The 12979-nt window shown below is 43.4% G+C and overlaps 1 protein-coding gene across 5 annotated transcripts in view; it reads right to left on the bottom strand.

The window, feature by feature from the left end:
• slc37a1 (solute carrier family 37 member 1) overlaps nucleotides 1-11450 on the bottom strand; it is a 51793-nt gene extending 40343 nt beyond the window's left edge. For 3 of the 5 annotated variants that reach the window (XM_034109994.2, XM_034109998.2, XM_034109997.2), the window contains exons 1-3: nucleotides 11301-11450; nucleotides 9711-10041; nucleotides 8035-8116 (exon numbers count right to left, since the gene is read on the bottom strand). In XM_034109994.2, coding sequence (XP_033965885.1) covers nucleotides 8035-8116; nucleotides 9711-9766 — 138 coding nt within the window. In that variant the 5' untranslated portion in view covers nucleotides 9767-10041; nucleotides 11301-11450. The remainder of the gene's footprint in view (nucleotides 1-8034; nucleotides 8117-9710; nucleotides 10042-11300) is intronic. The other 2 variants (XM_034109995.2, XM_034109999.2) reach the window with 2 other exon arrangements.
• Nucleotides 11451-12979: the final 1529 nt, after the last annotated feature.

Genomic DNA, 12979 nt, shown 5'->3' with positions numbered 1-12979 from the left:
TAAAGGCAAGCACGTGCTGACTGATTGCCATCAGTTCAAACATCATCCACACAAGGAAAAGGTTGACTTTTTGAAGATAAATGGTTATTGTTTTGGATGTTTGATGAGGGTTCACATTGACAGTCCACTGACAGTCCACTTCTACAAAAGCCTCCCCCTACTGAAACAACAGGAGCTTGGGTCAACAGTGCACTTGTCTCGGCGGGTGAAGCCACTGGGGCCGGTAGGGATTGTGCCCTAGCCATAGTGCCTGTTCGAGTCAAGGTTCACAAAGGAGATAAGTTTATCTCAACCTAGGCTTTTCTTGATCTCGGCAGTTCAGCGTCATTCTGCACAGAGAATCTAATGAGACAGCTGAATCCCAAAGCACGAAAAACGACAGTCGTTCTACGAACAATGGGTCAGGAACGACTTGTAAAGAGTTACGAACTCAAAGGATTGGAGATAGGACATTTAGATGGCAGTACTTACCTTGACATACCTCAGGTGTACACACAGAGTAAGATTCCTGTCTCAAAAGAAAGTGTACCTACCCAAAAGGATCTGGAAAGATGGCCTTATCTAAGTGACATACAGCTGAAGAAATTGATGCTGACATAGAGCTTCTAAAGGAGTTGATGTTCCTAAGGCAATGGAACCTTGGGACATAATAAGAAGTCAAGGAAATGGACCATATGCAGTCAGGACAGTGTTTGGATGGGTGGTGAATGGACCACTCAACGCTTGTACTGCTGTGGAATCCGGACCTGTGGTCACAATGGTCAACAGAATATCAGTAGCCAACCTGAATGATCTCCTCATCACACAATACAATCAGGACTTCTCAGAAAAAGATTATGAAGAGAAGAAAATGTCAGGGGAAGACAAAAGGTTCATGGAGATAGCATCAAGCTCCGTAGAACTCAAGGATGGACACTATCACCTACCCTTGCCTTTTCGAAAAAAGGACATAGTTATGCCTGACAACTACGAAATGGTAAAACAACGTACTCTAAATCTCCTAAAGAGGTTTAAGAGGGATGCAGAATATGCCATGGAATACAAAACATTCATGGAGGATGTGTTAAAAAGGGTTATGCAGAGAGAGTGCCACCAGAACAGCTTAACAGGAATGATGGACAGATATGGTACATACCTCACCACAGTGTTTACCATCAACAAAAGCGCAAACTTAGAGTTGTGTTTGACTGCACTGCATCATGCAAAGGCACATCTCTTAACAAGGAACTTCTCCAAGGTCCAGACCTGGCGAACACTCTCATTGGAGTTCTGCTTAGATTCCGCCAAGAACAAATTGCTTTCATGGGGGACATCGAGGCAATGTTCTATCAAGTGCAAGTCCAGAGAGAGCACAAAGACTTCCTTAGGTTTCTGTGGTGGCCAGATTGAGACACTACAAATTCATTGGAGGCATATAGAATGAAGGTCCACCTCTTTGGCGCTGTGTCCTCACCTAGCATTGCTAACTATGCTCTCAGACAAGTGGCAGAAGACAACAGCTTCAAGTACGACGAAGAGGTAACTGAAACAATCAATTCCAACTTTTACGTTGATGATTGCCTCAAATCAGTGGCCACAGTTGAACAAGCTATTAAGCTTATCAGAGACCTCAGAGACGCATGCGCCAAAGGAGGTTTCTCATTGACCAAATGGGTCTGTAACAACCGTGAAGTGCTTGCAAGTATACCTGAGCATCACAGAGCAAAGCTATTCAAGGATCTGGACTTTGACAGGGAAAACCTGCCAATTGAAAGAGCACTTGGAATCCAATGGGATACAGAGAAAGACTCCTTCATATTCAAAGTCAATATCAAAAACAGAGCTCTTACCAGGAGAGGGATCCTCTCTACAGTCAGTTCCATCTACGACCCGTTAGGATTCCTCTCCCCATGTATCCTTAAAGCCAGGCAGATCCTCCAGGAGCTATGCAGGATCAAGTGTGGATGGGATGAAACCATCCCAGAAGAATACTCAAAGCAATGGCAGACATGGATCACAGAGTTGGAGCAGCTTAGCAGATTTCAAGAGGACAGGTGTATGAAACCTGAGAACTTTGGACCAATCAGGACTGCAGAGCTTCATCACTTCTGTGACGCAAGCGAAAAAGGTTAGGGCACCACCAGCTATCTTCGCTTTACAAACAGTATGGGAAGGGTCCATGTTTCATTTACTTTGGGGAAATCCAGAGAGACTCCACTCAAGCAGATCACTATTCCCAGATTGGAGCTTACTGCAGCAACACTTGCAGTAAAGGTGGACAGGATGTTGAAAAGGGAGCTTAAAGGGAAATGGAAACACTTTTCAAACTGCTTTCCATGCGACAATATCCCCATTAGGAAATGTATTTATCTAGTCTATATCCAATGTAAACGATCGAGATACGCAAATTTACTTTTTGAAATACGTGCCTAATGACCATGGGCGCTTCCATTGCTCCGGGACTTTTCCAGTGACGTCACTGAGTGGGTACGGCTTCCTGGGCCAAAGCTCAATAACAAACAACATGGCGTGCAATGCACCAGTAGTGCATTAAAAGAAAACGGTCGTCGTCAGGAGTTTATTGTATTGCCCCAGGCTGCACAAATGGATTTTATACGAAGAAGGAAGAAGTACATTTCCATAGGCTGCCACTAAAGGATGAGAAGCTGCTCAAAGTCCAGTCTGGATGCCTGGTTCAAAACAAAACATTGGATTTGAAGCCAGGATCTGTTCCCACAATATTCGATTTCTCAACGTATGCAGTCGGGAACACCGACCGTCCCAGCACGTCGGCCGCGCAAGACAATGACAGTGTCAACAAACGTGAAGTTCGAGCCACCAACGAGTTGCTTCAGCTGCCGAGAGAGAGGTAAATATTGCAGCACTACCAGATTACTAGCTCACACATGTATTTACTGACACAGTGTGACCTTATTAATTAACGCAATCGCGTCCAAACTAAATGGTAGCTATTATGACGTACAATAGAGAATTGGGGGTGTTCTATTAGCTCAACTAATTAAACTGGCATACACACGCTCATCTGTCGAAAACAGCCCTAAAAGGCTAGTATTGCTGGACTAGGCAACCTGATCTCACCAGAATGCGTGACTCCACCACGACTCCTTAAACACCGCATTGCGTGGTGGTTTCACGAACTTGTTACATTTACGTGTCCTGCACCACGCAAACAACCCCAATGTAAAGTGAATGAGGCTCCTTTGTCGTGGTGCACACACGCATTTCTACAACGTCCCGCAGTGAGCTTTTATTCTATACAACGTTTTTAAAATCTACTTTATAGCTTGTAGTAACTCACGGGAGGCTTCTTTTATTTTATTTGTATTCATAATAATTTTTATTTTTCGTCAGAATGTATTATGGTGCATTAGTTACGAATTTTTGGTCTCAAAAAACACTGCATTGTGTGTAATACTACTGTGATTTTTATTACATTAGTTCGTTTTTAAGGAAGGCCAGAGCTTCAGCTGTGTCAAATAGATTGTTCCCTTAGTTAACGTTTTTTAAAAGAACATTATATTCCGATTGATCATGTCCCCTTTATTGTATTACGGAGAGCAATGTGAGCATCCATTCCCATTGGATAACGCAGGATTTTACACCCGGAAGTAAGTATTCTCTGTCGATTGATTTTACAGTGCCAGCTTGCATTACTCATCAACTAAAAAACACCAGATTATCCTTGTTGATTACAAACATTGATTGGTTTAAATTGTGTGCAATGCTTTTGTAATTTTCCCCTTCGATTCGGAGAAACAAACATTTGTTCAGTTTAGGATGGCCGAAGACACACACTACCAGAATCCTCAGCTATCGTTTGGGACTACACCATGTGCTTGCTTGACAATGTTGAAGTTTACGACAAACAGCATTTTGAAATGGAATTAAACCCATCGACGGCACACTATTCAAACAGGAATCGAACGTCTCAAAGTTCAGGTGTTTAATAGTCTTATGGCCTGTGGGATGAAACTGTCCCTAGTCTGGTGGTTTGGTCGGATGTAAGATAAGATAAGATAATATGGTACTTTATTGATCCCAATTTGAGACATTGTTTTTGTTGCAGCAGCATATAAAAGACAAGGCATTTTACAATAAAACAAAACCACAAATAAACAAGAATAGAAAGAAAAAAAAAAAAATAGAAAATATACGTGTTGAAATAGAAAATATACATGTAGATATTATATATGCAAATATACATATTCAAAAATATATGACAATGGAATATGGAATATCAAATATTGAACAGATGATAATGTGTACAATGTACAGCGAGGTTGTATTAGAGAAGCTATGGAGCAGAGAGTTCTCTCTTCCAGCCAGAGGTGAGTTTAATTGTAGCAGAGTTATTGCAGTGGGCAGGAATGTGTTCCTGTATCGGTCCTTGTGACAGCGGAGCTGCAGCAGTCTGTTGGAGAAGGAGCTCCGTTGACTGTCCAGCTGCAGGTGGAGAGGATGGGTGGGTTATCCATGATGGACAGACAGCCTATTCAGTGTCCTCCTCCTCCACCACACGCTTCAAAGGGGTCCAGCTTGATGCCGATGACAGACCCAGCTTTCCGGATCACTTTATTGATCCTGCTGGTGTCACCGGCTCTGCTGGGGTGATGGGGGTCCTTTTATAATCCTGAGGGCTTTCTTTAAGGTTAACCAGGTATTTTTTACTCCACTACATTTATTTAGTTACTTTACAGATTCTGATTAATGATGTGAAATAGAAACAACCCCTTAAAGCAGACTTTAGTTACACCCTGAGTAACAATTCAGGGAAGGTGATTGTCAAGTGCCAACAATCAGGAGAGATATTTGATTGGAGGGACTGGCTTATCTAAAGCCAGTTGAGTAGCACTTGAAATGTTTTGGCTCTATGAAACCTGATGTACTTTATGACTTCTGTTTTCCTTCAAGCTTGTATTTTGTTGGTCGAACGCACTTATTGTAAGTCGCTTTGGAATAAAGCGTCGGCTAAATGCAATGTAATGTAATGTAATGATGTTGGTGCTTGAGAAGACTAAATATGTATCTGCAGATCCCATAAAGTATATACATTACTCGTTATTCTCTACAAATAGTTAATTAAAAACTGTATATAATTGCTATTTTTGGACATCCCTTTTCAAGATTTCAATATTACTCTAAACGTGTAATAACGTGCTTTAACCAGTAGGTGGTTTGGGTTAAAAACATAGGTTAAAAATCTGTCAAGTTTACAGTGTTAACAAAATAAAATATACTGCTGTTTCTGGTTTAGTTTACGACGGATATATTTAGTTATTGTTTTGATATTTGTAACACAAAAGCGATGGAAAAACCCACAGCAACACAGAAAAGATGGTCTTAACATGAGTAGTTAATAAAAAACAATAATATCAAAAAACAAAATTATTACTACTAACTTTATTGTGAAATTAAAACAGAACGGTAAAAGAATAGTTTTCCGGTCTATTCTGAGCCAGATCTCTGTAGATAAATACAAATACAGAACTACGACAGATGTGTAATATTAATGCAGCCAAACCATTTATTACAATGCATTCATGTGATGACTTTCAAAGAGTAAAGCAAGCACTGCTGAATAAAGTATGATTTATCTTTACGAAACGTTTTTTTTCATATGGAATGCAGTCAACCAATCACCAGAGCTTAAGGCAACGCAGACAATAGCTGAGGATTCTGGGTGTAGTGTCTTCGGCCATCCTAAACTGAACAAATATTTGTTTCTCCGAATCGAAGGGGGGAAATTACAAAGCATTGTACACAATTTAAACCAACCAATGTTGTGTAATCAACAAGGACTCAAGGGGTTCCCGCCGTCCCTCTTCGTCTCTTTTCGTCTCGTTTCGTATCACTCCGTTTACCTGATTACCTCACCCCCCTCCCTGAAATAAATAACTATCAGGTTATATAGGTGAGGTTGTCCTTAAAAAAAGATCCTCCTCAACGACTCAACCTTCTGGACAGAATAGCACCTCTGTCCTCGGATACATCAACAACCAGGCTAAACGATATCATACATTTGTGGCAAACAGAGTTTCAGTGATCAAGGACCTGTCTCAGGAGAAGCAGTGGAGGCATGTGAGCTCCATAGACAACCCTGCCGACGACGCGTCCCGTGGGCTGCATGTAGAAGACTTTCTAAAGACATCAAGGTGGATAACAGGACCTAAGTATCTGGAAAAGGAAAAGGAATATTGGCCAAAAACACCTAAGAACCTGGGCCTCATTCCATCAGAGGACCCAGAGGTTAGAAAGGATGTAGCAGTTAATAGTTTGAGTGTCCACCAAACCAACTGTTTGAGTATTACTCATCATGGAGCAGACTGCAGAGAGGGGTTGCTTGGATACTTAAATTAAGGGGAATTCTTCTTCTGCTAAATCAAAGAAGGAAATATGCAAAGGCAGACCTTGCCCCAGATTGGACTCTTTTGAAATCCTTAAAGGACAAAATGAACAAGCTAAAGTTGACATTTGGATCACAGCATCTGTCTGTGGAGGACATTAGAGAAGCTGAAAGGTCAATAATTCACTCTGAGCAAAGACGTCACTTCTCTCAGGAACTTGCACTTTTGGAGAAAGGAAGGCAAGTAAGAGCAAGCAGCTCTATCAGGAAGCTGGACCCAATCTTAGTTGAAGGCATGCTAAGAGTGGGAGGACGAATAAGCAAATCAGCAATGCCAATGGATCTGAAGAACCCCATTATCCTTGCCTCGTGCTAACTCGGCAGCCAGAATAGATAATCAGAGCCTGTGTTTTTCTGCCGAAGAATGCTAGCCACAGTTGGAGAGCAGAAAATGGCTGACCTCCCCGAGGATCGGGTGTCTCCAGATCTACCACCCTTTACTCATGTTGGTATTGACTTCTTTGGACCCCTGGAGGTTAAACGAGGCAGAGAAAATGTAAAACGTTGGGGAGTGATCTTCACCACCATACATCTGGAAGTTTCAAGCTCATTGGACACTGACTCCTGAATCAATGCTTTGCGCAGATTCATATATTGCAGAGGGCAGGTGACAAGCATCAGGACAGACAACGGCACAAGCATCAGGACCGACAACGGCACAAGCATCAGGACCGACAACGGCACAAGCATCAGGACAGACAACGGCACAAGCATCAGGTACCGACAACGGCACAAGCATCCGGACCGACAACGGCACAAGCATCAGGACCGACAACGGCACAAGCATCAGACAGACAACGGCACAAGCATCAGGACCGACAACGGCCACAAGCATCAGGACCGACAACGGCACAAGCATCTAGGACCGACAACGGCCACAAGCATCAGGTCCGACAACGGCACAAGCATCAGGACCGACAACGGCACAAGCATCAGGACAGACAACGGCACAAGCATCAGGACAGACAACGGCACAAACGTTGTGGGAGCACAGAAAGAGCTGCCTCTTAAAGACCTGAATCAACACAAGATTCAAAATGCTTTTTTTTAACTGAAAACCTTCGGCTGCTTATTGCTTTGGATTGCGTGTCGTCAACCCCGCTCTATAGTGGCAAAAGGAAACATTGGATGCCACTACACTACTATATACTTCTACTCCACAACATTTTTGAGACAAATATTGTACTTTACTCACTATTTACTTAACATCTCATAATTACTAGTTAAATATTAAAACATGTGATATATTTACAAGATAACATAAAATGGAGTTCTGTACTATATAAATACAACCCCATATCCTAAAAAGTACATTCAATTGGCTCCACATTGACAAACTACAATATAAAATGCCCATCTGTGTATTTGTTGTGATAAAAACACGATAAAATTAAATATTCTATGCCAACATAAAACTGTGAAAAGAGCTGTTCTGCATACTAAATACATTTAGTTTTGATGTTTGGAGTACATTTAGCTGTTAATACTTCTACATAAGTAACATTGAGAATTTTATATTTGTACTTGTTATAGAGTATTTTTTACTTGTACTTAAGTAAAGGATGAGGCATTTGAGATCATCAATGAGATATAGTTTTCAGTGGTATTCAAAAGTCATGAGGCTATGTTACCTTGACGATGCTAATGGGTTTCCTGGAGAGGTGGAAGCTGGTGTAGAGCAGGAAGGTGAGGATGAATGTGAGCACCCTGTACCTGCACAGAAGAAACACAAGAGGGCGTCACTGCATGTTCCTGACAGGGCTCTGTCAGGAACATGCAGGCTGTCAGCTGGGGGGGGGGGGGGGGGGGGAGATAGTGTGTGTGTGTGTGTGTGTGTGTGTGGTGTGTGTGTGTGTGTGTGTGTTGTGTGTGTGTGTGTGTGTGTGTGTGTGTGTGTGTGTGTGTGTGTGTGTGTGTGTGTGTGTGTGTGTAATTGAAGGATGAGTAGTTTGCAGTCTTCCATCAATGTGTGGCTGTGTGTGTAAATGTAGTGATGTCAAAGGAATGGACACACACACACACACACCTTGGGTTATAGGTGCTGTGAAACACTCCCAGATGAACATTGTATTCCTCTGAATCACTGTTGTGTTCTTGAGGTGGCTCCCTCTTTTATTCACACTGAAGCTCGCTCTACCGCCTCACTCCTCTCTCGTGCTGGCTGGCGAAGCCGGGAGGGAAGGGCCAACTTTAAATGCTGTGTGTTTAGAATGTGTTAATCAGCTGCTGACAGCTATCTCAACATCTCTATATGAGTCTGTTATCCTGTCTCCCTGTAAAAGACAGATGCTGACCACATATACACAATGTATGAGGCAGCTGGATTACAAGCTGGTCAGGCAGTTCACACGCATTACCACTATCATGTTTTCAAGGTTACACCTTCCTACGTTTTTATACATACAGGATGTCCTGTAACTTAGATGTGTGCTTTTGCAAATCACTGTTAGCTTTGTCCCTTACCCATGTTTACACTGTAAACTTACTACGGGTATACTCCTGATTGTGATTCTAAGGGATGGAGTGGGGTACAGTTTAGAGATTGGTGCCCAACTGATGCCTGCAGGACTCGAGTTCTGGATGGATTGAGATAGATACATTCACTGGTTTATCAAAGTCACCTGGGCAGCTTGGCTCACATGCAGAGGTTCTGATGAATAAGCATATTTAACCCACTTCCATGGAGGGCACTCAACATGAAGCATGGCAACAGTCACCATAGCTACAGTCTCCACACGTTTGCCTCCAACAGAAGATATCTGAAGTGGCAACTCTGACACACACACACGCACACACGCACGCACACACACAAAGTACCATGTCTACAACACGGTATCTATCATTTTGATCGCTGAAAACATGACCTTGAGCTTGTGTGAGTAATAATGTGTTTATTTGGTCTTCAAGCAGGTTCCAACCAAGAGCTGGAACGGAGTAAATGATGGACACACTGAAGTGTATCATCAATACAAGGACAACCAAACCCAGGTGTGTGTGTGTGTATATGTGTATGTGTATGTGTATGTGTGTGTGTGTGTGTGTGTGTGTGTGTGTGTGTGTGTGTGTGTGTGTGTGTGTGTGTGTGTGTGTGTGGGTGTGTGTGGTGTGTGTGTGTGTGGTGTGTGTGTGTGTGTGTGTGGTGTGTGTGTGCGTGCGTGTCGTCAAGTTAGACACATTTGCATTGAAGGAATGTAAATCAAATACATTTACTCAAGTATGGTATTTAAGTACATTTTTTTTTTACTATACCTGAGTATTTTAATGTTATGTTACTTTGTACTTCTAAGACACCTATTACTGCACTCACCACTGGTCCCTGTCGAAGGACACCAGCATGCGAATCCCAGGAGGAACAGCGGCCATGTTTGTACACAGATATTGACAATTTCAGGACGGCAGATGATGGGCTCAGGATGAAGAGGCTGATGGGCTCAGGATGAAGAGGCTGATGGGCTCAGGATGAAGAGGCTGATGGGGTACATGCAGACATGGCGCTTCTGCTCAACTACATCTCAGAGGACACTCCTGGGAGATCATCAGCAAGAGGACACATGTCTGACACGGAATGCGCTGGAGCTGGAAGGAGAATCGGAGTCTGAGAAGATGACAAGACAGGGAGAGGGGCGAGTAAAAGGGATCTGAGGAGGAAGGAAGAAAAAAAATGATGAGAGGAGAAATGGTGGAGTTGATAGAGAAGTGAGAGGTAGACGGGGAATGAAGAAATTGAGGATGTACCACACAATAAGCAAGTGCACGTTTTCCCAGCTGGAGTCATTTGACATGTGGGTTTGTATAGCTCAGCCCACATGCTGCCTGTGTCCATCAGAGCACTAGATCAGACTCACATGTCAAAGTGTGTCACACATTTATTAAAGGACAGTGAAACTCTGAGAAGGACCACTACCGTCTGTAATAAAGCCGAAAGCAAAGCTCTGAGATGTCGAGGAGCTATCAGAACATATTAATAATTGGTTACTTTTTTAAAGTCGTGTATTGGAAATGTGCAATGTAAACTGGTTATTAACAATGGTGACCCTGAATGATCGTCTAGACTCTAGGGAATCCTTATCCCCTTACCTGAATATAGTGAAACACAGTCTGGGCTACAGTCTGCTGGGGAGGAGCAGCTGGTCTCCGAGCAGCCCTGGAATGCTCTGCAGAGAGACTTGGTGTTCCAGAAGCTGCTTTAGCTGCATAAACGCTCCTCTGTGCTGCAGCAGAGAGCAGGCAGCGAGGCCACGTAACAGCCGGGGAATCTATCCCAGTCCGGGAGCTCAATCACTGCTGCCATATACACTGTAGATCATCTCAGTGACATACACGGCTTCCTGCCATACCTTCCCTGCTTTACCAGTGAAGCTTGATTTGATGGCAATTAACTCCAAAGCACAGCCCTTTAGCTTGGGGGGTGTATCCCAACAAACTGGTGTGTTGTGCTGCAACGTGTCTATCTCCCGGCAATAATGCCCAAACGACATACAACCCATCCAGAGAAACAGCGCTGGCAGTGAATGAGACCTTAGATCATTATGTTGACTTAGCCCCCCAGTGTTTACTGAGGCTGAGAGCATCTGGCTGTATCCGGAGCTACAGCAGGAACTATACGGTTATTCCCTCTGTGTATTCTATGTCGAATAGTACACCAAATATTTAGAAACAAAACAGAAGCTCCGGCTATCAATAATGTATCGACAAAGCGAATGCATATCAAAGGAGAGACGTAAAAAGACCGTAGCCTACATTAGGCTACGTGTGTCCCTATGCTGGAAACAATACGCTTCCTGCTCGTTCACAGCTAGCTGCTACACCACCGCGGCGGATCACACGCTCCGCGGCGGTCCGGCGGTTGGTTTCTGCTCAGAACCGACCCGAAACCCGCCACCTCTGAGGAGCTTACCTCGGACGGGACAGTCGAAGATTTTGTGATGCTTGTGCCTTCAGTTGAGCGATATATCTTCTACTTCCTTGTTGTGTGAAAGCTAGCAGCGACTGTCACCTCATACATAGACACTTTTTCACAAACACACACACACACACACACACACACACACACAGCTGGGCAGGGAGCAGGCGGCGCACGCGCTGCTCTGACGTCACATTCAGAGTGTTCTCTGATCTTTGACCAGAGCCTTTCTCTGAGTCATTCATAGTTTCCATCATTATGGCGGCTTACTCCCTTTACAATATAACCGCATCACAGCAATCGTTCCTGAAGCCCAGGCCGACACCACAGAATCTGACACAGGCCCGGTTCTACGGGGGTGCATAAGGGTGCATTGCACCCTCAATTGAGTCGTTGTGCACCCTCATTTGAAAAGTGAAAAAAAAAAAAAAAAAGTGAAAAATATGACATGTTTGTAATAATAATAGTAGTAATAATAATAAGAAGAAGAAAATAGTTAAAATAAAATAAATTTTAATTATGGTTACATTGTCTGCTGCATTTATTTGGTCAATTTAAACGGTAAGTAACGTTATTATGTCAGGTGCGCGTGACCTGTGCCGCTGCACGTTCATCATCTGCAAGGTGCTTACACAGCAGTCAATGATGGACATCAGAAAATGGTTAAAACAACCAGCCCTTATCGCCAGCAGTAACACTGCATCTACTGCAGGTAATAACAGTTCAGATCATCTGGACATTACATTACCCGCGGCCACTGTCGTGGACAGTCCTCCCGCCCGTCTCGCCGGCTTTGCTCGCCTCGCCCACGGAGGCGGAGCAGCTGCAGCCGTCTTCGTTGCTCCAAACACCACCACCCCTCAGTGGCCCGCAAATGCCAGAAGACCTCGGCAAAACAGAGCCTGCCCAGGTATATTTAAAAAAGTACTCAACTCGCCTGTACAGTGGGGTGAGGCGCTCATTTTGCAGCTCATGGTTTCAAAACAGAGATTGGCTGGAATATTCATGTAAAAAATATGCCATCTTCTGCTATGCATGTAGACATTTCAGTTCAAGTAAGTCAGATGCCTTCACCACAACTTGCTACAACAACTGGCACCATGCTCTTATAGGCTATGTGATAAGGGACTGAGAAGGCATGAATCAAGCAAAGAGCACATAGATCCATAGATCTCTTAATGTTGCTCTCAAAGTGCACCAGATTGATGCTTTTAACTTCAATATTGTAAAAAATATCTTCCCGGGGGAGCATGCCCCCGGACCCCCCTAGAGGAAGTGAGGACCCTCCTAGAAGGTGTTAGGTCCACTCCCCACTTATAAAAATAGCACTTTACCCCTGCACCCTCTCTAATCTCAGATGCACCCTGAGTCATTTTGTTCTGGAACCGGGCCTGATCTGACATGACCCTGACATGTGCAGAATACATCAACAGGACCCAGAATTAGATCAAGGCAATTCTGGGGCAAAATAAATGGCGATAAAAATGGTTCCTATTCATGGTGTATAAATTGTATGTAACCCACTGACTGGATAAACCAAGGTTACAAGGTTCTTGTATTTTGTTTGTTAATAATAATTTATTATTTATTTAGTTATTTTATAATATATTTTAGTTTAATGGTCAACTTTCAAGAACAAAGCTCATTGGTTCATACCCAGTAGCGGCCGGCCC

Source organism: Pseudochaenichthys georgianus, chromosome 21 (genome assembly GCF_902827115.2).
Source record: "Pseudochaenichthys georgianus chromosome 21, fPseGeo1.2, whole genome shotgun sequence".
In the NCBI taxonomy this organism is placed as follows: domain Eukaryota; kingdom Metazoa; phylum Chordata; class Actinopteri; order Perciformes; family Channichthyidae; genus Pseudochaenichthys; species Pseudochaenichthys georgianus.
Note: the sequence above shows the minus strand (reverse complement) of the source record. Positions and strands in the feature narration are given on the sequence as shown.